The 26,603-nt window shown below is 39.7% G+C and overlaps 3 protein-coding genes and 1 non-coding gene across 5 annotated transcripts in view; 1 reads left to right on the top strand and 3 right to left on the bottom strand.

Moving 5' to 3' along the window:
* Positions 1-1,233: 1,233 nt before the first annotated feature.
* colgalt1a (collagen beta(1-O)galactosyltransferase 1a) lies at positions 1,234-18,691 on the bottom strand. Its single transcript, XM_077556917.1, has 12 exons — positions 18,165-18,691; positions 13,562-13,672; positions 13,378-13,495; positions 10,492-10,626; positions 10,205-10,409; positions 7,381-7,500; positions 7,227-7,303; positions 6,034-6,140; positions 5,717-5,849; positions 4,251-4,378; positions 3,962-4,168; positions 1,234-3,757 (listed from the first exon to the last, which is right to left on the bottom strand). Exons 1-12 carry the CDS (start codon positions 18,380-18,382, stop codon positions 3,490-3,492), a joined length of 1,827 nt encoding a protein of 608 aa, XP_077413043.1. The 5' UTR covers positions 18,383-18,691; the 3' UTR covers positions 1,234-3,489.
* trnam-cau (transfer RNA methionine (anticodon CAU)) lies at positions 14,673-14,745 on the bottom strand. Its single transcript has one exon. It is a non-coding gene; the product is annotated as a tRNA-Met (tRNA).
* A 143-nt stretch (positions 18,692-18,834) lies between the features above and the next one.
* Positions 18,835-21,827, bottom strand: pgls (6-phosphogluconolactonase). Of its 2 annotated transcripts, none has more exons than XM_077556918.1 (6): positions 21,682-21,827; positions 21,064-21,332; positions 20,894-21,001; positions 20,700-20,801; positions 19,404-19,544; positions 18,835-19,161 (listed from the first exon to the last, which is right to left on the bottom strand). In XM_077556918.1, the coding sequence occupies exons 2-6, from the start codon at positions 21,325-21,327 to the stop codon at positions 19,015-19,017; spliced, it is 762 nt and encodes a 253-aa protein (XP_077413044.1). In that variant the 5' UTR covers positions 21,328-21,332; positions 21,682-21,827; the 3' UTR covers positions 18,835-19,014. The 2 variants fall into 2 exon arrangements, with proteins under 2 accessions (XP_077413044.1, XP_077413045.1); XM_077556919.1 differs by having other exon boundaries at positions 21,614-21,716.
* Positions 21,828-22,221: 394 nt separating this feature from the next.
* Positions 22,222-26,603, top strand: part of LOC144042735 (uncharacterized) — an 11,011-nt gene continuing 6,629 nt past the window's right edge. The window contains exons 1-4 of the mRNA XM_077555646.1: positions 22,222-22,549; positions 22,674-22,752; positions 22,820-22,919; positions 23,705-24,387. Coding sequence (XP_077411772.1) covers positions 22,332-22,549; positions 22,674-22,752; positions 22,820-22,919; positions 23,705-24,387 — 1,080 coding nt within the window. The 5' untranslated portion in view covers positions 22,222-22,331. The remainder of the gene's footprint in view (positions 22,550-22,673; positions 22,753-22,819; positions 22,920-23,704; positions 24,388-26,603) is intronic.

Raw genomic sequence — 26,603 nt, 5'->3', positions numbered from 1 at the left:
CACAGTGATCATATGGTGAAACATTCTACATGTATGCAGTGAAAGCTTTTGAAATGAGTGAAAATCATGAAAATGGGAATATTAGTGATGAGGGGCTCTAAGGGTGGGTTCTTTGTTTGGGTCTTCACAGAGGTGAAGAGGTTCGTGCTCGCATTGTATTGCAAGAAAAACATTACAATAGGAGGACTTGCAAAGATAGTGTTTTAGTATCCTAAAAAAAAAAACTTAAAATAAGTATGCAACTTACTCAGCTAAGTAAGAAAAAAGAAAAGAAAAATTTGGACACTGCTTAGTAGAAAAAAAATCTACTCATCTTAGTAAAAAATAGATTAGTTTTTTTTTTAAAGGAAAAAAAAAGGTACACATCTTGAACAAAAAAAAGAAGACACTCATCTTAGTCAAAGAAATCAAGCAAAAATGTAACCGGAAAAGTTAAAAAATAAAGAAAAATATGCTCATCGCTGTCAAAAAAAAAAAGAGACAAATGCAATCATATTAGTAAAACAAAAACATTACTCAGGACAGTTTACTCAACTGAGTCAAATAAATAAAATTTAAAAAATTACTCATCTTGGTAAAAAAAAATAAAAATAATAAAGAATATTGTACTTAGCTAGGTAAATAAAAACAGAAAAATATATCCATCTTAGTAAAAAATTATAATATTAAAAAAAGAACTTCCCGACAGTTGAGTAAAGTTTAGTCAAAAAATAAAGGAAAATGTACTCATCTTAGGAGGAAAAATTGTACTCAACACTACAAAAATAAGTAAACTTAGTAAAGACAATCAGGAAAAATGTACAGTACTCCGAGAAAAAGAAAGAAAAAAAGAAAGAAAAAGCTGTCAAAGGAATAATAAATGCACTCTGCTTCATTAAAAAAAGAAAACGTAATCATCTTAGTCAAAATAATAATAAAAATAAGCATTCTCAGCCTACTCAATTAAAATACAGAAAAATTGACTCGCCTTGTCAAAAAAATAAAGTGTACCTGTATAACCTGAGTTAATAGAAAAAAAGTTGTTGTTTTTTAACTCAGCTTTGTCATAAAATTAAAGGAAAATTTATTCAGCTTCAGAAAATTTTTTTAAGAAAAATGTAACGTACTAATTAGGGATGCTCGATACCACTTTTTTTTCAGACCGATACCTATACTCAACTCTTGAGTCGTCACCAATACCAAATACCAATACCACTACTACATAACCGCCCCCCCCCCCCCACACACACACACACATGCAAAAAGACAGACAATTTTAAAGAAAGACCTATACAGTGGTACCTCTGAGTTTGAACATAATTCGTTCCTGTGAAGTGTTCAAAGTCAGAATTGTTCAACCTCCGAAACATTTTTTCCCATAGGAAATAATGTAAATGCAATTAATCCGTTCCTAAGCTCCAAAAACAGAAATGTCCTATTTTAATTTATGTTTATGTTTTTGACATTTACACCCTGTACAGTATTTAAACAATAAAACTACCTTATCTTACCTATTGTGGTGTGATGGCATCAGTGGATCATAAATGCTAGCTTTAGTTCAGAGCGGAGTTTGTGTATTTTACATTGGGCATATTGTTAGCCTACTAAGCGATCCATGCGTGCGTTGTTAAACGTCAGGCACGTTGTTGAACAGCTAAGGGGGGTCCTCGTGCCAGTAGTTACAGAAGTAGTTACAGTAGTTACAACGGCACGATAATCTCCTTCCTAATTCCACTGTGGTTCGTAGCACTGTATGTTTTTCTTTGCTGCCACTGGCACTGTTTTCTTTCCTTGGGCCCATGGCGAAGAAAATTGTTGTGGAAAAATCAAAATGCACTCGCGAGTATGGAGCACCTCAGGGAGTATTCACGATCTGACTGGAAATGAGCAGTGTACCATCTCAACTACCGCAACGTTAGCGTTGCTTTGGTGTTCGAACTCCGAAAATGAGTTCAAACTCCAAGGCATTTTTTACTCAGATTTTTTGGGTTGAAGTCCGATTTGTACGAGTTCCGAGACATTCAAACTCCGAGATTCCACTGTATATCAAAATATAGTATTTTTCCTTAAAATTGTATGAAATTAATGGAAATGTTATCTTCCTCTAATTTCTAGTTACTGATCATAAAATGGCCACAAGAGGGCAGCCAATACTGGTATCGGACACTGTCGTGAGTAATGATACTTTAACATAAGGCGGGTATCAGCACCTTGCCAAGTAATCAGCTAAATGAATAAAACGTTTTTTTACTGATCTGAGTCAAAACAAGAAAGAAAGAAATGTATTCAGCTTGGTCCAAAAAAAGAAAAAGAAAAACATGTCTTTTACTTGGCAACTTGGGCCACCAAGTGAGTTTTTCTGTGACTTTTAATGACTGAACTTTGCAAATTTACAACGGATGTCTCAGCATCCCTTTGGCAGTCCGCACGTTGTTAGTCTCGGCGGGTAATTACACACATGCGCCTCGAGTGACGTTAAAACTACACAGAAGGAGAAAAAGTGCATGTTTGTTCTGAAAGGATCAAGTTGTGTCATGTTGCAATTGAAAGTCATTTTGTTCGCCTTGTTATGGCTTCCAATCGGCTTGAAAGTCTCTAAACAGTGGCGGTTGCTTCGGTAGCATAGTGTCATTATAAAACGTTTTAACATGCTATAACCCGAGAAAAGGGCGACGTGGTAAAAACATTACATCCCGTCTTATTTAAAGAGCCTTCAATCAAGTCAACGCAGATGTTTAATCATGAGATGACATTGCTATGTGTGTGTGTTTGATGCGCATCTGTAACTGCTTTGCTGGTGTGGCGCGGGCGGCTGTCCACGAGACAAACTGCCCGCCCAAGATGATGTGGCGACGGGGAAATTGCAGCAGAGGATAAAAAAGGGCATGTTCGTATTCACAAGTGTTAGTCGTCAATTTCTTTCTTGACAGCAAGAAAAAAGCAAGGATTACTTCCTAAGTGTCATCTACCGCATATTTGGCGTGAATTGCTACGGGACGAGTTTCCGTTTGGCGACGTCAGAGAAGAAGACAAGCAGACATGTCAACCCATTTACTTGACTGAATTCCTGATTCACAGTGTAACATCGCCTTAGGAGAACAAAAGAGATATTTTCTGTATGACAGACACACGCTGGGTACTGCAAATGCCATCCCGTGTGGCAAGTCTAGTGCCTTTCCCATGAATATGACGGAACACTTTTTACATCCCGTGATGATTGCAAAGTACACAGAAAATTATGTAGAGTAAATTTGACTCGAGTTTTAGAGTAAAATAAATAAATAAATAAAAGTCACTCAACTCGTTCCTTCCTCGACCCTTGAGTGACTTTCATTTTTTTAAATTTTTTTATTTTACTCTCTTCCAAGTGTAAATATTACCCAAAAACTGAGTCTACTTGTTCCCACTCTAAATAGACTTGAATTTACTCTACAGAATTTACTGTGTATAAAGTGTCAAATGACATAAGAAAAAGGGTACTTTTTGGAGGGTGGTGGGACAGAGGCGGTCTCACAGCTCGTCCCGCGCCGTGCTGTCCAGCGGCGACTGCAGCACGTCCGAGTTCTGGGCCTCGGTGCTGAGCTGTCCCTGCTCGTGAGTTTTGCCCGAGCGTCCTCGGTCCCAGTCCGTGCGGATCTTGTCGTTGTCCCACACAGTGGACGTCTCTGTGTCGCTGATGTAGCCCGAGTCGCCCGTGTAGTGGGTGGGGTACACCAGGAGGGGCTCCGCGGAGAAGGCTTTTAGGTCGCGCGTCTCAAACTGCTCCATGTAATCGGACCTGGGGAAGAGAAGGCCAAATTTAAGCAAATACATACAAAATGCTCTTTGCTCACTTATGGTGAAATTTGTGGAACTGATAAACTAATGACTGTTTGAAAACTGCAGTCGTTTGTTCACATTCAATGACTCGCATACGGGCAGACTAACAAAGAAATGGATCATAAATCACATCCGCGTTTTCACATAAGGTCAGAATTCTTACACTGGATGTTTATTGTACATGATGGGGAGAAACTCGTCCACCGGCAGCACCCGCTTTAAAGGCTCGGCTCTTAACAGCTTCTCCGCTCCTTGCAAGGATATCATGTAACCCAGAGTCCAGTAGGAATAGTCGGCTTCCACCAGGTTATGGACGTTGGGCACCGCTTTCTCCGAGTGGTCCACCTGCATCCGCTTGCGGCCGATGTAGCTGCAAAATGTGAGCAAGCGAGGAGGATGGGTCAACTTTGATTAAAAGTCTTTGGCGGGGAACAAAATGGAAGAACTCTCACATGAGATCCCAGTCGAGCCCTTGGTCCTCAATCTCGCTCATCAGGTACTTGAGACGCCGCTTGAAGAAGATCTCGAAGCGCAGGTCGTCTTCGATCACCAGAGAGGTCAGCAGGCCGCGCTCTACTATCTGACCACAAATGTTTCATGCAATATTCATTATTAATATTCGACAAACTACTCAAAGTCCATGCTTAAGAATACTTAAAGTGATTTTAAGAGAGATTCTATTTTTAACTCATTCACTGCCATTGACGACTATAGACGTCAAAAACCCATTTTAACTATTTTTATTAGTTTAACATTGTTTTCCACTTTTGTTAACAAGATATTTTTTTTATTGTACATTTAGAACAGATAAAAAAAATTTGATGAATCGTGAGTTAACTAATAAAGTTATGTGATTAATAACAATTTAAAAAATGTATTGCATGACGCCCCTAATTTCTAACTCTAACACTCCCATAGCTATTTTCACTGAAGCAACTCCCTTCGCTCCCGGCTCTTTTACTGGATTTAAGACCGATTTTGCGAGGCCCACAGAATATTGTGCTCTATTGCTATAAAAACTTGAAAAACCTACGAAAAGAAAGATTATAGAGTCTCTTCTTTCATCAGGGAAAAAAAGTATATTTTTATCTGTTTCCGTTTTGCAGCAATTAGCATTAGAATATAGCTAAGTTTCATCACTATTCACAAATCTGTTTAAAACACTGGGAAAATGAGCTTTTTGCAACATGGCCCTGGTTGAACTCTTATACTCTGCTGCCACCTGCTGGCCGTTTTTGTAATTACTACCATTGCTTCACCTGTTCTCTGCAGTTCAGAGGCGGCATCAAAGCCTTCTGTATGCTCTAGCACAGAGGTGGGCATCGAGGGCCGGAGTCCTGCAGGTTTTGCATGTTGCCCTTCTCCAACACAGCTGATATATGATCAGCTCATCAGCAAGCTCTGCATAAGCCTGATAACGATCCTGCTGATTGGAATCAGCTTGTGTTGGAAGTGAGAAACCTCCAAAACCTGCAGGACTCCGGCCCTCGAGGACCGAGATTGCCCACCTCTGCTCTAGCATAAACATTTTATAAATATGTCTTTGGGAGCATGGTAATATTTAAAATAGAACGTATTTGTACGTTGTTGGGAGCAAATTAGTTAATAATCTTTTCTTTTTTTTTAGCGCATCAGGCGATTAAAAATGTTTAATTGTAATTAATCACATGACTTCAATAGTTAACTCACGATTAATCACAAATTTTATATCTGTTCTAAATGTACAGTAAAAAATTCTAGGTTTTCATAATCTTGTTAACAAAAGTGGAAAAACATGTTAAACTAATAGAAGTAGTTCAAACTAATTTTTGTCGTCTATAGCCGTCAATGGCAATGAATGAGTTAAGTTGTTGCTTTCAGAACTAGAAATAAAAATGTCTCTGGACCATGATATGAATGTGTGTCATCATTTGCTGACCTCTTTCCAGATGTTATAGTGCGAAAGGAAGCATCCCAGCTCTCCTTTGGTCAGCGGGCGGCCGTGGTAAGGGTCACTGTACCCGGGGAGCATGTGGATGCCCATTGCCTGAACGTCACTCATATTCAAAGCCCTTATAGCAGACATGGGGAAGAGGAATCAGCAATGATCAGGTAGTAGTCTACAGGGTGGGCTAAAATTAGGCTAAAATTAGGCACACTGTACCAGTGTATACCTAATGTAATTTTGGCTAATCCTGTGTATAGCCTACTGTAAAAACAGTAAATATTCAGTAGAAAGTAATGAACTGGACTCACTTTCCATCGACAGCCTCAGTGATCTTGCAGTCAATCTCCTGCTCGTAGAGCGCTCTAAGCATTCGTTCCCTGCGGTCAATACGCCTGCGGAGGTTGATCACGAAGACCTAGCCACACAAGAAGCACTCCTTGAAAGTTGCGATCGCACATTCATAATCCATAAAGACAGATATATTACGTATATTATATATATATTGACAGAAAAGAAGGAAACCGTCACAACTAAGCAACAGTGATATTAGGCATTTTGTTGCTGAGGATAAAGAATATATGCCAGCTAGTAGGGACGAGCGAGTACAGCACTATCTGTATCTGTATCTATATCTGTCCGACCATCTAAATGATGATGATGAGATGTATCTGTATTCGGAGCGGGCGTGGCACAAACCAAAAGAGGGTGTGGTTTAACTGGAGGTAGGCGCGGCTTAACAAAAATGGGTGGGGCTTACATCAATACATTACTGTATTTTTTTTTATATGGATTGATCAAAAGTTTGTATATTTTTTGTTTATTTGAAAACTACAGACAAAACAGCCTAATAAAGATTCAAATCAAGTTTTTTTTAAATAAACTCAGAAAATGTATGTGTATGAATAAATATTTACAGAACAGTCTGACTGTGACAATTGAGATTCACTTTTTTTTATCACAATAGTAAGTGAACTATTTGGAACAAGTTTTTTTAAATGACTCAGAACAGGAATCTTTTTAAGTCTATGAATAAATATTTACAGAACAGTCTGAAAATTAATATTCACTGTTTTTGATCCCAATAGTAAAGAAACTACTGGGAAATACTGCAGTAGGAAATAATGATCTATTATGTGAATGAACAAGAGTTGTCATAGCAACACAAATTTATTTTTTTGTTTTCAATGTTTTATTTTGTTAAGCTGTGTGTGTAAAGCTTTATTTGCAATATTTATATTTTTATGGACTGCAGTGGGGTGGGTGGGGGAGGGGGGTTAGTATGGTTGTATGCTGTCGGCATGTGTTGCTACCACTTGTGTTCAAATAAAAGTTATGAACATTTACAAGTGTAGCCACATCGATGCTAATTTTATTAGCCCACCAATGTCGTATTGCATTGTGTTTTAGGATTAAGCTATCAGACTTTCGTAATTGTCTTTGTTCAATGTACCACTGTTTTGAGCACGGAAGCACCTTGAGTGACAAAATTGTTTTTGCTTACCTCATCAAAGCCCATTTTATCCGGTTGTTTGGACGGAGCAGGAATGTATTTAGACGGCAACACTGGCGAATGTCGCACTACCAAGACAGAAAGACAGTGCTCGTGTTAGTTGACAGTTTAGCAGAGCTATCACGGTAGAAGCCGTGCGACTCACCGTTAACCTCCAGCAGGCAATGCATAAAGCTGTCGGCCTCGTCTTGCAAGGTATTGTGGCCGCGCAGCGGCACGGGGACGTAGCCGTACGTCTCTCGGTTGCACACGAACATCTGCACATCTGTCGAAGGCAGGGGATGACACAGTTAGCGTAAAACAACGAAAGCAAACTCTGCAGCCATTATACGCATACATGGGATATTTTTAACTCGGGCCATTTTTGTGGGTTGGGAAAAAAATATATCTTTATCTTTAAAAGTGGCTTAAAAAACAAAAACAATCCACTTTAAATGTACAGTACATGTCACAGCATGTGGTGCTATAATCTCTAACCACACGTAGCCACAAGAGCATTATTTTAACTACTATTGTTTGACGCTACGTTACACACAACCAAACATTTTCGAACCTTCACACTTCAATTGTGGGCTATTTATAGCTAGTGATGGGTACCTTTCACATTTGAACCGGTACTGTTCCAATACTCGGTACCTGGGAATCGATACCGGTACTCAACTGTACCAATTTTTGGTACTTTTGTACTCTCTCTTTTTTTTTTTTTTTTAAATTTGTTAAAACTTATTTATTACTTTTGGTTGTAAGGTACTGGTTAGCACATCCACCTCCCAGTGCAGAGAATGTGAGATGAAGTCCGGGCTTCGGCCTTCTTGGGTGGGGTTTGCATGTTCTCCCCGTGCTTGCGTGGGTTTTCTCCGGGTACGCCAGCTTCCTCCCACATTCCAAAGACATGCATGGCAGGTTAATTGAACACTCCAAATTGTCCATAGGTATGATTGTGAGTTTGGGTGGTTATTCGTCTCTGTGTGTCCTGCAACCAGTTCAGAGTGTACCCCTCCTATTGCCCAAAGCCAGCTGGGATAGGCTCCAGCTCCCCCCGCGACCCTTGTGAGGACAGGCGGTTAAGAAAATGGACGGATGGAATTTTGGTGGTAGTAAATGTTCATCATTGTTTAATAATAAAATCTTTAAAAAAATAATTTTAACAATTACTTCCAATATATAAAACTTGACAAATAAAAAATAAAATTCCATTCAAATGAGCCAGAGAGGAATAGTAAAAATAAAGGTTTACCATTTTACAATTACTGAAGTGTAATTAACTCTTTCACTGCCATGGACGTTAAAAGACGTCAAGTAAAAACCTACGGAGGGCCGCCAATGACGTTAATATACATAAATTCATATTACAAAAAAACAAAAACAAAGTGCGAATCAAAGTTATTTAATTATTATATTAATTTATAATAATTGATGTTATCTTAGTTTCTTGTGTAGTTGTGTTTCAAGAGCCTGCCGCGCTATGAGCTCGAAGTTTGAACCGACGATGGACTCAAAATATATATATATTTTTTTAAATGACAGTTGGAAGAGGACATTACATAAACAAAGAGAATAGTTGGGTTCAAATGAATCATTTGAATGTACCCGATGTGGTCGGTAATGCTCGCTACATTTTGGCAAAACCTTTTGCTAATTTAAATATGGTCACCGTCCAGTACGTACGTCCAAATTACAATGTCTATATACATTAACGATGACGAAGGCGTGTGCCTTCCAGCATGATTCTATCCGTGGGGGAAGACGTACGCGGGCTCCTCATACAGCGAGGCCGGCGCCGACACCCCCCTCTCAGGCGTACATTGTCAGCCTGCACCCGGCATACCTCAGAAACTACATTTCTTTGGCTTGGTGCGGCAAAATCCTTGCTCGTTTCCAAAACCCGGAAATGTATTTTAGCGTGAGTAGGTACGTCCGTACGCTGGCGCACGCTTAATGTTGCGTTCAAGTGCGCCATGGAAAATCGTCAACTCTTCCACTCCCGGACAGTCACAACTTTGAAAGACGTGCTTCAGAAACATGGCACTGTTTCATTTTACATGATGTTAGGTGTTCGGAAGCACCGACCCAAATCGGTCCATACTACAAAAGTACCGTTTTCGGTACCCATCCTTATTTATAGTGCTATTCAACTTTTAAAGACTCAAAAATAGACATACTGAAAGAAAGTCAATCCAACAACATTTTTTGAAATGTCAAATACGTTTTTTTTTTTACATTATACCAAATATTGCACATCTTTTCATATTAGAGTCAACAGCCCATGTTGTAATGCTTTTAATATTAAGAGCTGAACAGTTACTGTATATCTAATAAAGTAGAATATCATGAAAAAGTTTTCATAGTTCATTTTAAAAAGTTAAACTAGTCATTAATTGATTATTAAATGACTTTTCGAAAAGGCCAATTATTGCTAATTTCAAAATAATGTTTGATTTTTATAATATTAAAATTTGTTGAGGGGTTTGTTAGTTTGCTACAAAATTATATAAAGAAATAAATCCAGAAATATGTTACGGTGTGTGTAGCGAATCGATGTAATATGCTGCATATGTTTGGATTTCCGTATTGAACAATTGAAATAAATTAATGTTCTCCCTATACAGTAGAAACCCCATAGTCCTGGTTCATAATTATTTTGTTAACATTTCTTATTCTATGGGGGAGCCAACCGTTTTTTTGTGGAAAACAAATATTGGAGATCCTATTATTTCTATAATGCATGTCAATTGACCACACAATGTTGCTATTTGCGTGGTGGCCCAGTCCGTATCTACCCCCTGCAAATAGTGGGCGTACACTAAAAGCCAGGAGATTTACTGGGGAAAGGCATATTAAAAACATTGGCAAATCAAGGAAAAATGGAATCGTATTTGTAAACTGATTGTATGACCATCACAATTTGTAAACAAAGTTAAACTAAACTATTTTTTTCCTAACAAGCATTTTGTGGACTTGGCCTTCACCTGCCATCCGAGCTGAGTAGGCGAAGACGATGATGTCATCGAAGGCCCAGTTGTACTCCGGGTGCGGCGGGTGGAAGGCCAGCTGCCTGGACGCCTCCTTCCGAAGGTCTATCAGGAAGGTGGAGTGCACCATGGGTACTGCAAAACAGCCCGTCCGCACCCGCTTCCTCATGGGCATGTAGGCCGGAGTGCGCTTGTAGTAGCCCTGAAGAAAAAAATGTAGCATAAATGGACAGTCGACGCTCGTCATCGTTGGTCACCAACCCAAACAAGAACATGGCGAGTACCTGGCTGGTCATTCCGCACCAGAAGTTGGAATAGGCCGCGCGGGAATCCATCATGGGAGCGATGACCGTCTTATTCTCGCTCATGAGATTCCAGAGGACGTTTGGGTTGGTGAGCACGTTGTCGCAGTCCATCAACTGGAAAAATTAAACAGTTTGTGCGTCATGATTTCATGCGTTATAGTACTTTATAATGTGGCTCCTTCTGGTGTGTGTGCCTTGGCCACCAGAGGGCAGCATTAACATATAAATATACTGTATACACGCATAGAAGATGGTCACAACTGCTCAGTAACCTGCAGTAATATTAGTGTACTGCCTTGATGCTAATTTTGTTAGCGCGTCCATAGCGTTTTGCATTATGTTTTAGCATGAAGGTAGTGAACTTCTGTAAGACAAAGTTATGTGGTTTCTTTAAATGCACAACGTGCTATTCTTTTGTTTGTGTCTTTCTGTTTCTTGTTCAGTTTGCTGCCTTCATCTAGCGATCAGAATTCAATTTTTTGCTTGCAACGCAAAACAAAAATTGACAGTCACAACTTGTATCTTGAAAAAACTACTAGTTCTGGTCACTTGTAAGTCAGGGTATAATTGTATAGTGCGATCTAAATATTTAACAGTTATTCCCAGCAAATCATGGGAAATGGTGACTAAAGCCTACCGCAAATAGCACACAAAAAAAGGGTTTGTAATTGCCTATTGATGCCAAAAGATAGATACAAATCTCTCAACATACTTCATTGGCACCAAAATGCTACCAGGTCAGCACAAAAACAGAAAATAGGTAAGGTTGTAGCAACTTATAAGGGACAAAAGGATACTTGTATTACATAAATAACATCATATTAAACATATATAGATCTTAAAAATACAGAATTAAAAACAGAATATACTAATAATAAACACACAGACACACACTTATTGTTCAAAAGTTTGGGGTCATTTTTTTCTTTTCTTTTTTAGTAAAGCTGTTTTTTTTTAATTAATCCGATATACAAAAAACGTTTTTTTTTTTTTTTTTGTTCTAAGGACATTTCTAAGTGACCCCATAACCTTTTATGAATAGTTGTTTGCTGTACACACATTTACAACTGTGTGGTTTCATGGAAAGCATTCAATTGTCTGCATGAACTCAAATTTTTGTACAGTGGTTTGTATTATCAAAATGTTGAAAAAGAAAATTCATGCTGTGTAATTTGCATAAGATAACGGCTTTGACACCTGCAAAATCCATAAATAAAATTACAGTCATTTATTAAGTTATGAACATCTTAGATACTTGACTAATGTCATGTTAAATAAGACAAAAAAATAGAGCTGAACAGCCTAAAATTACTGCAACCCCGATAGCAAAAGGCACACACTCTTTTCCATACCAGAGGCCAAAATCTCTGGACTCATAAAAAGGTCTAAGGAATATTTGCAGCGCAACAAATCTGCAAAATCTTCTGGATGTTACATGTGGCGAAATTATATCCCGAGCTCAAGCTGCAGTGAGTGGGCGAGGCTTGGGAGTGCAAATAGAAACATGAACAGAGGTTCATCTTTGTGCCACTGCGAGGAGACATTGCAGAAGAACCACACCAGAACCCAAACGCGGCAGACAAATATGACAGGCTCCAATTCCAATATGATTTCCACTGCCAAAAATGTCCCTGTACTTATCCGTTGACTATTATTGGACTACAAAGCTGTACCAAGCTGGGATCTTTGCTGTACATGAAAAGCATTATTTTTTTTTGTGGGCAATACTCACTGGGCCATTCAAATCGTGCCAGACTTGGCCATAGATTGCAACATTGTTTTTGTTTTTTTTACTGTGCAAGGTGGATGGTTATCATCAGTAATTGCTTTTTTAACTCACAATCATTTCTAGTTATTCTGGACTCACAAAAATATTTAAGCCTAAGATTTATGTATTTTTTTGTTGTTGTTGATAATTTTAACACAAACTTACCAAATAAACCTTATATGATACATATTCATTCGTCTGATAAAGCCTATTTATTTGAAATGCATAATCCTCAGGTTTATGTATTTAGTATTAATATGTTTTTGGGATGCCTGCATTCAGTTTTATCCCAAAAAGAAAAAAATGTAAAAAAAAGAAAAAGAAAAAAAAAGACATTAAGTGTTTTCACATAGCAGCGAAGATATGAGATTTATCGTGTATAGGTCACCTGACTTGATTATTATGCAATTCAAACAATATAATTTATGTATTTTAAATAAATACTCTTATTATTATTAATTTAGAGTAATTAGACGTAACTAAATACATAATCCTAAGGATTATGCATTTCAAATAAATAGGCTTTATTAGACTACTGAATATGTATTACATCGTCACACCTCTTAAAATAATTGCCTGTCATTTTTTTGCCTGAATCATCTCTTCATGATGCAAATGGTTACATTTTTTGTGCTTCCTGAAAAATCTGAAGAAGAAAAAAAGACTTAGACGATTATTTTGATAAGGCGTCAATATAAGGTTTATGTGGTAGGTTTGTGTTCAAATTATCTATAAAAAAAAAAAAGTAAATGGGAATTTGTCATGTAAAAAAATTACATAAATCTTAAATTAGGCTTACATATTTCTGAGTGTGTTTGAGCTGCTGCAATAACTTTATCCGTACAAACACATTGATGTGTCCCTCCAAGTGTGCCATAGACTTTTATGACTGTTTATTCCTAGTTGGCTGTTACCCTGAATACCTGGCAAGATAATTCTATCAGACATACATTGTGGGATTGCATTTGCCTCTGCATGAACAAGCATGCTGTGGCCTTAGGAAAAAAAATCAGGTTGTTGTATTTCTTTCTATTATGAAAGGTGCCAGTGGTCATGAATAACTGCCAAGAAACTATCTTTTTATTTAGTCGACATACCATGAAGTAGTCGGCCCACATCTCACGGGCCGACTCCAGTGCAACTTGCCGCAGCTTCATAACGTGGTCGTAGCGGGGGTCCGGCCACTCCTTGGGACCCTCTTCGTCCTCGTAGCGACTGCAACAGACATCCACAGCTCATCTTTCCACTCCTCAATGTCAAAAAGCTCAGCAAGCAACCAACCTGGGCTCCTCCTTTGGCCTCCACTCCACATAATGGTAAAGATTCTGCACCTTGATGAGCCAGTCACGCAGAATGGCCGTGGTGTTGTCCTCATTATGATCGGTCGCCACCCTGTCCAAATGGGACAATAAACAACATGTCCATTTTGCACCACTGTAAGAATAGCAAAACAACATGACACCGCTAGGTGTGTAACAGGATCACATTGTGTGCAGCTCTGGGAATGAGTTTAGGTGTTAACGGTACAAAGCAGAGCACATATTGGGTACACCCGCACATTTGAATGGGATGGGCAGTAGTATGAGTTGCATCAGCATTACGGTACCTTGATTGCCAGTAGGGATGGGTTGGCTACCGGTAGACTGTGGTTTTAGAGTCTCGGTTTCAAAAGCACTCAAACTTTCCATCTGCTGTATGAGGTGGGGCTTTTTTGTGTGTGCGTTTTTTTTTTTTGGCCACTAGTGCCAGCAAAGTGCCCCCCCCCCCACACACACACACGTCTTAATAATTGTAATGCAGAAGCAATTATTGAGATATATTTGTGAGGTAGATTGCATTTAAAACCCCTAAGAAACGGCGATTCTACACGAAAAGGCACTACGTGTATGATCACGGGTTATTGAAAAAATAAATACATAAATCCATTAATTAACAAATAAATCAGGTACACCGAATTAGCAAAACTACAGGAAGACATCCACTGTCACCTGTCAATTCTTGCATGGCACAGCAATGTATGGTATGGTATGCTTTTGTTGTCATTCCGTAATAATATGTGTGAAACATTTCTATTTATTTGCTTTTAAAATAAATGTGCTAAATGTAAAGAAGATTAGGAACACATATAATGCATTTTGTTATGCAGTAATATATCAGTGACCTAATTTAGCCAAACCATAGAACACTGTCTAATTTAGGATATCGTACTCTATGACGACGAGACTCTTTAAGGCAAAACAATTGTGTTCTTACTCGCACGTGCAAATGACTTTCTTTTGACCGGGGCTCATTTAACAAGGTTACACAGGAGGCGGGTTCAAACTGACTGAGCCGCTACGGTAAACAAATACCCACCACCACAATAAAAGAAGAAAGATGAAAAAAAAAAATCTGCCCCGTGTGAGGCTCGAACTCACGACCTTCAGATTATGAGACTGACGCGCTGCCTACTGCGCCAACGAGGCTGTGCGTAAAATCAGTGCTTTACAGTTTTAAGTAGCCGTTCTGACGACTGCTGTGCCGAACTACATTTCATTTCCAGAAGGGAAAACAAGGCCAGCCAAGGTTTCAATTTCAGAAGGGGAAAAAAAAGGCCAGTCAGTCAACATGAGCCTGGAAACAGTTGTAGACAGTGTCATTTTTTCAACTGACCATTAATGTATGGTAGTGCAGCATTAATGTATTCACACACTTTGCTCCTCACTCTTACTGTAGATGAAAATGCTGGGGATTCTTTTGCGTCAATGCTCGACTCGATCAGCATTTTTTAATTTGTTGTTTGCTAGGATTTTTCAGTTTTTCCGATCATACAACACATAAAAACATGTTTATGCATGACAGCATTAGAGCGAACGCTTGGCTCTCAGCATTCAAAAATAGCAGTTACTTCCTCACTCCCTAAGGATAAATGCCAAGATTTTTTTTCTGTGTCAATGTTAGTCTCTCAGCAAACGGCTCATTTGATGCTTAGTCATTCATTTGCAACATGCAAAATGCAGGGTTGTTTCTGTGAAATTCCTGACTCTTACCATTAACTTTCTAACATTCATATGAATGCTCGTCTTCCAGCATTCACATATTTAGCATTTGGCTACTAGGTAGTGGGATTTTTCCCGTGTGAAGGTTTGACACAACGTATAAGCACAAGTGTGAATGTTTGACTGTCTTCACATTCACACCAACATTTTAATACATGATATAATTATTGTGAATGCTTGTAATTATCCTTCAGCTTGACGACGTCCCTCATCCAAGGTCCAAGACCCTGGCTCGGGTTGGCAATCTCAACAATGGAGGCATGGAACATCTGACTTGAGCCCTTTTTGACACACAGCATTTAGCAGGGCGCTGGCGTACCTCGAGGAGCAGGGACTGGTGTGGGGCATGGAGCGGCACGGCAAAAGGGCTGGTGGAGTGATTTAGTGTTAGTTTGGCGGACTCACAAAGAACGGCATGATGAAACGATCGAAGTTCCCTCCGAGCCATTAGTTTTACTCTGCTGCTCGTCTCCTCCACCTCCTCCTTAAAATGAGCAAAGTCGGGGCTTTCTTTTGAAACAATGAAAGATACATTTTGTCGAGGTGCGGTCTAACCAGCGGCACAATCTCTATTTACTTCCCGGTAGGCTGCTCCTTCAGCACTTTGTAAATAGGGGCACGCCGGCAACCAGGCCCATCATCGCCTTCGTGTTGCTGAGCAACAAGTGCAGTATGAAAAGGGCCTGTCGGAGGTGGAAGACTGGTAGAAAGTCCAACCCTCTCAAGACGACTGGTACAAAACTTCAAGTTTGTCTAATTGGTACTTACCTATCTGTATATTGGGATTTGGGACACACAAACTCCTCCACCACAATATAAAATACGAGCACAAACTCCCTTTATGTCAAAATTATGGGATACAGTTTCTCCTGACTCAAAATGAACATACCAGTAAGTTACTAAAAGACAAAAACTACTAGGTCTCATTCGGCAAGAAACTGCTTTTGTTTGCACACAGCACCAACAGCTCAGTGTTGTGTTGCGGGTCAACCATCAGCTGCAGCACTGGTATTTTTTTTTTCTCCTTACATGGACTACATCCAGACAGTCCGGAATGGGACACATTTCTCGCCAGTATGTGAGAACACTGCAGATGCTCCCTGCTAAACCATCATTTGTCTACAAGTCCTCAAACATGACACATTCACTCGGCTCCAATAAATGTTTGTCCAAAGCCTTTTGGCGGTACATTCACGAGTGCCTTTTATTTTCTGGCTTGCATCTTGTGTATATGATAAAGTCCCAAATGTAGACACAGAATCCATTTCTGATGGTTTGCTACTTACAACAACAACAAAAAAAGTTATCCCACATGTCCATGTGCTTCCAACAGGACACAGCTGTATGTATAAAACTGTCATCGCTTCAGGCCCGTTTTGGACAGCCACCAAAACGAGAGGGGGCAATTAACAGCTTGGCCCGCATGAAAGGCGCCACATAAAGTGAAGCTGATGTGTGACAAGCATACCTCCTCGGGGTTTAGGTGCGGGTGGGCTGTTGCGGCATGTTGTTAAAGTCATGGCAGAGAAACACAGAGCCTTGTACCGCACCTCACTTTTGCTTGAGAAGGAGCTGAGAGTTAAATACAAATTGCATGTAAAATAATGTTTAAAGACGCTGTAAAAGTGAATTGAGAGATTTGTTTCTAAATACATTATATGTTTGAAGATAATTGCTGGAAACGTGCAAAGACTGAGAACAATGTGTGCTGAATTATGGAGTTATAATGTTAAACAGTTTTCCAGATTTTTTTTTCATGGCTAAAGCAGTAATGACATACTTAGTAGTCTGACATTTGCACCCTGACCCCTACTACATAATGGCATTTGTTCGTATCTGTGGTTAAAAAGTGCAGTTAGCTAGCTAGTTAGTTGCTTAGGCGCCATTTGGTGGATTAAGTATAGTAGTGGTCGCGTTTTGAAAGTACATTCTATTTATTAGCCTGAAAATTGTGCAAAAATAATGAAGAGGAGCTATTGATTCAGAAGTCAGAATACAAAGAATAAAAAAGAGGGAGAAGAGGAAGAAGAGGGGGAAAAAAGGAAAGTCAGAGCTAAATGAAAAAAAAAAGCCATACAAGTGAGATGGCTAAATGTTGCTAGGCTTCACTTGCCGTCGCATAACCATATTTATTATGTTTAACTAAGTCGTTGACTATTGTCCAAAGAGTTTAGTTGTAGGCAAATAGACTTCTGGTTTGAGTTCGTACACAAAGTATACTATCTAACCAGACAACTTAATTTTATATATTGTTATCAAAATTAGCTAGATATCTTCCAGACTTGTTACTTACTGATTTACATTAATTGATTGAAATGACAGGACAGTATAATGAAACATGTTATGTATACACTACCAGTCAAGCTATGTTTTTTTGTTGACTTATAAAACATTGCAGGGCTTCTAATTAAATTCTGCTTGGGGCCCCAACAGACCCAAAAATCACCTGTGACGTTATGTTTTTTTCAGATATGACGCGTGACAGCGTTAAATGCTCATTTCTTAGCATTCCCATACACTTGAGTAAACTGTGGGATCTTCCCTCACTACTGTATACTCAACAAACTGCTTCTACTCCTGTGATGACAGGAGATGGGTGTGCATCATTGGACCCCAAACACCCAAATCCCGCCCCCTCCCCTCCACGTATACAGATTAATGTACAGCATGCTCATCACTACAGTACATTCACACGTGGTGCACTAGAGCACAACAACTTGATGCATAATGTTGATCGTTTCAGCCACTTATAAACACACTTCAGCTCACAAAATATGCACTTTAAGAAATATTTATGATGGAAAACGGTCATGCAATCACTATGAAAGTCGGGGGTTCTCTCTCACCACACGGCGATGCGCTCTTTGGGGTAGTCGAGGCGCTCCACGGCTCCCAGCACGTAGGGAAGCGAGTGCTCCGAATTGCGGCAAATGAGGGCGAGGACGACCCGGGGAGCAAGAAGCGGAGACTCGGGGCTCCAGCGCTCCTCGGCGAAGTAGCCCACGGAGGGCGTGCAGAAGCCGGACAGCAGGCACAGCACAGCCAAAGGGACGCCGTGGGTCATGGTGATTCCTCGGATGGAATGAGGCTGAATGAATAAATGCGAGCAGGGACGGTGGCACACACACTGCGCTACGCGAAGGTTGTCCCTGTTGGGTGCTTTTTTTTTTTATCATAAGCGAGAGAAAAAGATAGTAGCGTAGCTGCAAAGTTGGGATTTAAAGGGGAGGACGCTGTCATGTTAAAGGGGATGGGCCCTGGAAAAGAGAAGGAGTTTCACAACAGTCGGGAAACAAGGAAAGTAAAACATGATTTTTACCACATCGATGCATACATAGGGCGTCCCAAAAGAAAGTCATTAAACACTTCACTTTTTCTCTATTTCTTTTCAGGTATCTGTTGGACATCAGCATTTGAAAGGTTTGGCTTAGCAGTCTTTGTGAGCATCATTCCCTTACCCATATCTCACCAAGTAAAAAAAAAAAAAAAAAAAATTATTCAAACACTCCCAAAAAAATTATTTAACTTGGTTTAATGTTCCCATCTTACAAATATAAATCTAAATTATTAGACTTTCTAAATCCTCTGGACATAGACAAACACGTACAAGCTTCTCTTCTCCTTCTCCATTTGGTCTGGAAAAATGAATCACTATGAATGAAAGAAGGATTCTGGCATCTTCATCATTGGCAAGCTTTAAATCTTGGCCCCAGAGCCCAGCCTCTCCACCTTCATCGTTAAAGCGGCGGCGGCGGGCTCGTCGATGAGCCACAACAGCTCCCCGTTAGTTGGGTGGACGCGGGCTGCCGGGAACGGCGGACCCTCACGTCCCTCCAGAACCTCCTGCAGGGAAACGATCAGTATTATGCCACATCAAACTGAACAGTAATCTAATACATAGGCTCTTTTGGTTTTGAATTTCTTGTCTGATGTTTTGCTTTGACCTACCGACCGATACACTTCCAGATGTGTATTGGATGGGACAAGCAGTTAAACACTCAAATATGAAATGAAAACACACAAACTTGGTCACAGAAGGAATTAAGCAAGTAAATTAAGCTACCGTGGCATTTGATTTGTTTTACCTTCAAAACGGGTGCTTTGCTGCCCCCGGTGGACACGAAAGCAGCGCAGCGGGCGGCGTTCACCACCGGAAACGTCATGGTCACACGCTCTGGTGGTGGCTTGGGAGAATCGCTGATGGGAGCCACGATCTTCTGGCTCTCCTGCTCATGGAGTGCGAGCAACAGTTACAGAATTTTGTTTGCATCCATCATGTTTCCCAAACAGAAGTATCGATGACAAATCTACTCATAGATGGGATGGCCTTTGCTATCCTATAAATAATCTTTTATATAATAATAGTATATCAATCAATGATACATTCTCTTTACGTTCAAATAAGAAAGTTATGAATGTTCTGCAATGAAATGAAGAAAAAAGTCATTTAAATCTGTACTGTACAATTAATAAATAAAGGTTTGGTGATGATAGTTTGAGGCTGACCTGTATTAAATCACTTCACATTATTTCTTATGGGATTTATTTTCCCTAAATTAAACCAACTTGAAAGTTCTTATCCCAGTTCCATTCCACATACAGTATATATTTAATGATAGAAAATGCATGGATATGTATAAAGTGCCACCCTGAATAACTGAAAGCGGGTGTGTGGTGTCACAAACAGCAAATTTAGTCCAGAATAGATATGATCCAGAGTGTCTATTTGAATCTGTATGCAGTTTCACAAGATGCAAATTGGATTAGGATATGATCCATATTACTTATTTGGAAAGAGGATAATTAAACAGCAAATCTAATCTGGATTCGTCCATATTGTGCAGGAGGAAGCTTTTTTCTTTTCTTTTTTAATCAGCACATTCAGGGTAAAAAGATGCAGATTGTGTATTTAGAACATAAGTAATTGGAGTTTTTATTGCTTGCAGGGTTAGCTGCTGTTGAATAAATCCACATCTGATCAAGATTATGTATTACCATTTTTAGAAGACAAGGTCAAAAGCTATCAATTCAAATTGGATCAGATCCTGATTTTCTCAATTTGAATGTCAATTTGAACCTCATCTGATTTAGAGAGGATTTGATCATTTTTGTATGTAGTGTCACAAATAGTAAATTTAATCTGGACTTCATCCTGATTGTTTATTCATGAGTTAATTTGAATTTTTGTCTGCAGGGTCAACTCTGTATCAGGAACAATTATATTAATGATTAGTCTGCAGGATTAGAAAATATCAATTCAATCTAGATTAGATCCAGATTGTCTCTTTGGAATCTGCATGCACCATAAGAACCTTAATTCTATTTGGATCTGGACAAGATTGCATCTTTTAAAAATGACAAAAATCGAGAGCAGCTCTCACCTCTAAAAGAGGGTGATTAGGGAAGAGGGAGCATGTGTGTCCGTCAGGCCCCATGCCCAGCAGGAGTAGGTCAAACACGGGGACGTCGTTATTGGGGAAAGCCTGTGCGTGTTGGAAAGTGACACACCATCATGGAAAATTCATTCAACAAGAGAAATCACACACATTAAAAAAAAAAAAAAAAGATGTTAAACCTTTCTCAGTTTACGAGAATAATCCTCAGCACACTCCTTCACTGGGAGTGAGAAGTCAATGGCTAAGATTGCGTCCTCTGGGATGTTGATCTTCGAAAAGAAATGACTCTAGGGACAAAAAGAGAGACATATCTTAATTCTGGATACAATCAAGCAAATGTTTGTCTTACCTTATAGAGGCCATAGGTGCTGTCAGGACTGTTGAACGGCACCACTCTCTCATCACAGAAGCCCACCACCCACTTGCTGCAGTCCAGGCCCGGCACAGCTAGCAGCTCTTTGCTGAGCATGGTCACCAGGCTCCCTCCAGATAGACCCAGGGTGAACCTGCCCCATGAGTTGACCGCCTTTTCAGCCCGAGAGGTCACCAGTTGGGCCAGCGCCGAGCCAAGTTCTGCTGAGGTGGGAAACACCACGACTCTCTTGCTGGCCATGTTGTCTGTGTGAGGGCGGTGGGGAAATGGTGCAAAGGTTTGGGTGACCAAACATTGTTTGGCAAGTCATCATGATGAAAGTTCACTATCTATATTAGGAAATGCTTGGTCCTATGTGGCCTCAGAGTAGCACTGATAAAAAATTGTTGCCCCCCTCCAGCATTTAAGTTGCCCATACCTAAGCTACAGTATTTACATTGCAGTACAAGATCAAGTATCATACGCTTCAAAATTGAGTAAATGAATAAAAAGTGAGGTGCACATTTATATTCTTAAAACAACTAACCTAACACAAATTGATCACAAATTGATGAAAATACCGTTTCTACTAGAGCTAAAACAGTATTTGCTCACCCAATGAACGCAAAAGTGACAAGGATTTTCCGTCGGCAAATGTAAATTACTTCCTGGAATGAAAATCAGTAGCCAATCACGTTTCAGTTTTAGACCGCGTTGCATTATGGCCAATAGTGCCTCCGACTACGCCAATAAACCTGCCCCTACCCCCACCCCCTCTCGCTCTCTCTCTTCGAAAAGTGTTTAAAAAGACAACAAATTTAATCTATCATAAATGTCGTACATGACATACAGTGAGTGATAAATGCGAACATGGAATTTTCACAAGTGGCTAGCGTTTGATGTACCAAGTTTCAGTAGCCAATTATAGTCTGTGTTTAAACCGCGGTGCATTATGGTTAATTGGTTTCCGCTTCAGTTTCCTAAATAAATATTATTTTAGCCCGGGGTTGAATAATAAAAAATAAAAAAATACCTGAAATTATTATTTTTGCACAAGCGTTTTCAATTTCAAGCAAAAGCGTTTTGTATTACTATTCAGACACACACAAAAGTGAATTTTGTATAATCTCCCCGGGCCGCTAGAGGACAGCAGTACTTCCGGTTTTAGCGAAATCTCATGGAGTTTAGCAGGTGGGGGCACGGCGGCTTGTTTTGTTAGCACACGTACGACTGTTCTTGTGTTCTAAGTCCTTAATTGAAACAATATGACAGCCTTCTGCTTCCAGACACAGCTCATGTCTATCATGGACGCGTTGTGCAAAACGGCCGTGACAGAAATCGGCAAACTGGTGGAGATTGAGTCGAAGATGCTTAAAATCGAGATCACCCGCGGACGGAATGAAATTGCGTCGCTCACGGAGAAGCTGAATCTGATGGAGACTTTGCTGCACATGGCGCAGCGAGGCAGGCCGCAGGACGCCAGGTAGGTCTGTTTTTCGTCCATCATCCACCACTCCCTTGTTGTCTACCTGCAGGCTGGAGATAACAGGAGAGTTCTATCATAGCCGCCCGCACTGTGTATTGACTCTCAAACGGTTGCACCCTAGTGAGTTTGCATGGGAGAACACCAGCTCCTCTCTTGATACCACTACTTCCGTCCAAGATGAGCAGCGTCCCGCACCTGAGGTTTGTATTTTCAATGGTTACCATGCTGTGTTGTGCAGCGAACTAATTGTACCGTCTCTCAAATTAGACGCTTCAGTTACCGACCGAACATCCTGAAGTGGTGGTAAAAAACGAGCCAATTGAGGTGGACAACAGAGAAATTGAACGAGAAAGAGCAAGTGAAAACCGTGAGTTTGGAATCACTTCTTGTATTTAAGGCTGCTATATAAGTGTATACACGGTGAAATTGTGTCTAATGAATCCAGATATAATCCAAATTATGATTTTGTGGGAAATTTGTATATGTGTATGTAGGGTAGGCTTTGGTAAATTTAGTCTCATAGATTGTGCCTCTGTATGCAGTTTCAGAAGATACAAATTTAATCCAGATCTGATCCATATAGTGTAATTGGACACAATGTAAATCTGCATGCATTTACAGAGGCTGTCAATTTGATTTTGATCTGGTCCAGATTGCATACTTGTTGTAAATTGTAAGAATCTGTCAATGTAGCATCGGAAGATCTAAATTTAATCCAGATTGAATGTTTGGGAATAATATAATTGAATGTGTGTATGTGGGGTCAGAAACTGTACATTACACACCTGGAATTAATAATAATGTAAAAGTACTTTGAATTTTGTTATGTGCAGGTTCAGATGATGTAAACTGAATCCAGATCTGATCCAGATTGTGTTTTTGGAAGAAATTTGCAATCTGTTTATGCAATGTCAGAAGCTGTGGATCCATAATGTACATTTTGAGACAAGCAAATTGAATTTGTATATGTAGTGGTCCAAAATGATCCATTTGAATTTCTTAATGTAGGACCAGAATTTCCAAATTCAATTCAGATCTGATAAGGATAAAACATTTGACTATTTCAACTATTTGTTTGCACCAGGCGAAATAAGATGAAGTTTTTAACCTATTTTTTAAGCATCCACTTTGACGTGTACATCCTGCCAACAGGCACCCAGAAGAGTTCAGATGTGAGCCAGCGCCACAAACACGTCTCAGAACGCCATCATCCCGTCTACCTTGACTGCTTTGTGAGCCTCAACGCATCCTCGTTCCTCACTACGCCCGAAAATAGGGAGGCACAGTGTAACTCCCCACCCACAGCGGCATACGCAAGCCACGAGGCCAGCAAAAATTCGCCCGCAAACGCGGCGCCACAAAATTCGCTCAGGAGCGCCAAGCTGCACCACCTGAGGACCGCCGTCACCGCCGCCAAGAGGTTCGGCTGCCTGCAGTGCGGTAAGGGCTTTCGCTGCCACAGCCAGCTGGAAATCCACCAGAGGAGTCACACGGGAGAGAAGCCATTCCGGTGCACGTTGTGCGGGAAGCGGTACGCCCAGAAGGGACACTTGTACACGCATCAGCGCACGCACACCGGGGAGAAACCGTACCGCTGTCCCATTTGCGGCAAGGGCTTCATCCAAAAGTGCACCCTGGACATGCACCAGCGCACGCACACAGGAGAAAAGCCCTACGTGTGCGTCCAGTGCGGCAAGGGCTTCACAAAGAACTGCAATCTGAAAAAGCACCTCTTGGTGCACCTCGAGTCCAATGTGCAACTCTGCAGTAGTAATGCAACGCTAAGCAAGCCGTTCTTGAACGAAACCGCATCGAACATTGTGGCCACTCTCATGTAATTTGTTCAGATGGTTGTTGAAAATATGAAGTTTACACAGGATTAATTTTTAATTAATCGGCTTAAAGATTTGTATTTTGTGTCCCTTATTTTCAAAAACAGGATATTTAAGATTGACAGTGCAGAAAATGCATGATCATTCATGACTTATGATTCACTTCCCAGTTTGGTCCATAAATTGGCAGAAAATGTTGGTCTTTGTTTTCAAAAGTAAAAGCAGATGTTTGCAAATGTTTTATTTTGGAAGAAAAATACAGGATTGATTTATGACATTTGGTTTTGGTGAACAATATGGGATTTTTAATAGGTTTTAGGTGAATTAATGAGCACCACATGCACATACTCACGCACATACAAAAAAGAGAAGAAGAAAAAAGAGAGCAATGATGATGACATGTCGAATCGGTAAGATTACCAAATGAACAATACTAAGCTCGGGGGGGGGGGGGGGGGGAAGAAACAGAAATCTGCAAAGAGTTACTTTCGAGAAGCTGAAATTCTCAAGAATTGGACCATTTTAAATTGAAACAGGTGCCTAAATGGTTAACCGATGACCAAATATTTATCAATCAATTTGATAATCGATTAGTTTTCTATTAATCATTGCACCTCAAATTGATATAACATTAATATTTTTCAGAATATGTTGACTCTGAGGTAGACTAAGGCAATGTACTGCGGTCTTGTTTGATGGCGAAATACAGTGGTACCTTTACTTGTGAGTTTAATTCATTCAGTGGCCATGCTCGTAACTCAAAACACACATCTCAAATTATCTTTCCAAAAATGAAGAAAATAAGCTTTATTTGTCCCACAATGGGGTAATTTGCAAATGCCCTTAATCCATTCCATCCCCAAATTGTACTCCTTTTGGTGTGTGAAGAATTTCACAACTAACACCCACTATTTTGCAGTATTATTAGTTATTTTTTCATAGATAACGAATATATGCCAGAGAGTATTGCTATATTCTGTCTGCATGTGTTGAGGCACCATTTCTATTCAAATATTTGCTGCTTGAAACTCATTCGCTGCCAGTCATTTTAGAAAATTTTAAATAGCCACACAATATTGTGCTTGATAAATATATTTAAACTGAATCGGCCAAACAACAGAATAGATTCTCTGCTTTGTTCCTTGTCCAGTTCTTTTATAATCAACAGTATTTTTCTACTGTCGGTTGCACAAAATACAGCCATTACTCCCATGGACTCTCAAACTGTTTTTATTTTCTATAAAATGGGGCAATGATGTCATCTACTGGTGATTGTGCACCAGTAAAGTTGTTTGGAAGTTTGACATTTACAATGAAGATTATTATTATTAGATTATCCCACATCTAGCCCCATTGAAAAAAATGTAATTGACAAGTATACCTGTCAAAGGCAGTAAATGTTAAAGAACCACTACATCTATGGTGTTATTTTCATTAGCCTGTCTATGGCATTTTTGTATTGTGTGTTAGCATAGCTAGCAGACTTTTGAAAGTTATGTATTGTGATTAAATACACAACCTGTAATTCTCTTAGTTTTATGTTTAATCTTCAACTGTAAATGACAATAAGCAATTGGCAGTTGTTTTTTAAAGAATTTGTCACTATTTGGAGTATTTGCTACTTCTATTGTTCAAGTCTAGAGAAAAGAATCGGCCGAGTGGTGGCCTGAAGTCAGGTCACTCATAAGTTGAGGTACCACTAAAATGTAAAATATGCTGTGCTTATGCGTGCATATTTTTGAGCGGCGCCAGTGAAAAAGAACAACTTGTGTCTTCAATGTAGGGACATTGTCATTAGGTTTAGCGGCTTTTTGGGCCCGTTTAGCTACTATTTTTCAAACAAAACAAAACAAAACAACTATCAATAATGCCATAGGTGGCCCTGGTGTTGACAACATTCCAACACAGTGGAGGGAAGAGGACCAGACGTATTTACCTTGATAATCATTTGGGAGTCCCAGCTGGGGAATATGGCTAACATGAGTTAGCTCATAATGTCAGCACACTTAAAATATCCATCCCAAAATAGATGCATGCTTTTGACTTTTCTCTCTCTCTCTCTCTCGTTGCTTAGCAAAGTAATGGTAATGTAATTTTTTATTATTTATATGTTTTACGTTACTAAATACTTTGTTGCATTACTAATTATGTGAAACACATTGAGTTACCTTGTGTATTAAATGTGCTATATAAATAAAGCTGCCTTGCCATGTCTAACA

This window comes from Vanacampus margaritifer, chromosome 2, assembly GCF_051991255.1.
Source record: "Vanacampus margaritifer isolate UIUO_Vmar chromosome 2, RoL_Vmar_1.0, whole genome shotgun sequence".
NCBI classification, from domain to species: domain Eukaryota; kingdom Metazoa; phylum Chordata; class Actinopteri; order Syngnathiformes; family Syngnathidae; genus Vanacampus; species Vanacampus margaritifer.
This window is presented reverse-complemented; position numbering and strand designations above follow the sequence as displayed.

Bases quoted from the DNA above. Each gene is read 5' to 3' on its own strand.
- colgalt1a (XM_077556917.1), bottom strand. From the start codon at position 18,382: ATGACCCACGGCGTCCCTTTGGCTGTGCTGTGCCTGCTGTCCGGCTTC. The intron at 13,496-13,561 runs GTTGGTTGCTTG...TGTCTGTTGCAG, and splicing joins AGGCCAAAGGAGGAGCCCAG to TCGCTACGAGGACGAAGAGG. The intron at 7,501-10,204 runs GTGAAGGCCAAG...TGCCTTCGACAG, and splicing joins CTACTCAGCTCGGATGGCAG to ATGTGCAGATGTTCGTGTGC.
- pgls (XM_077556918.1), bottom strand. From the start codon at position 21,327: ATGGCCAGCAAGAGAGTCGTGGTGTTTCCCACCTCAGCAGAACTTGGC. The intron at 21,002-21,063 runs GTAAGACAAACA...TTTTGTCCCTAG, and splicing joins GCACCTATGGCCTCTATAAG to AGTCATTTCTTTTCGAAGAT. The intron at 19,162-19,403 runs GTAAAACAAATC...GTTTCCCTGCAG, and splicing joins GCAAAGCACCCGTTTTGAAG to GAGGTTCTGGAGGGACGTGA.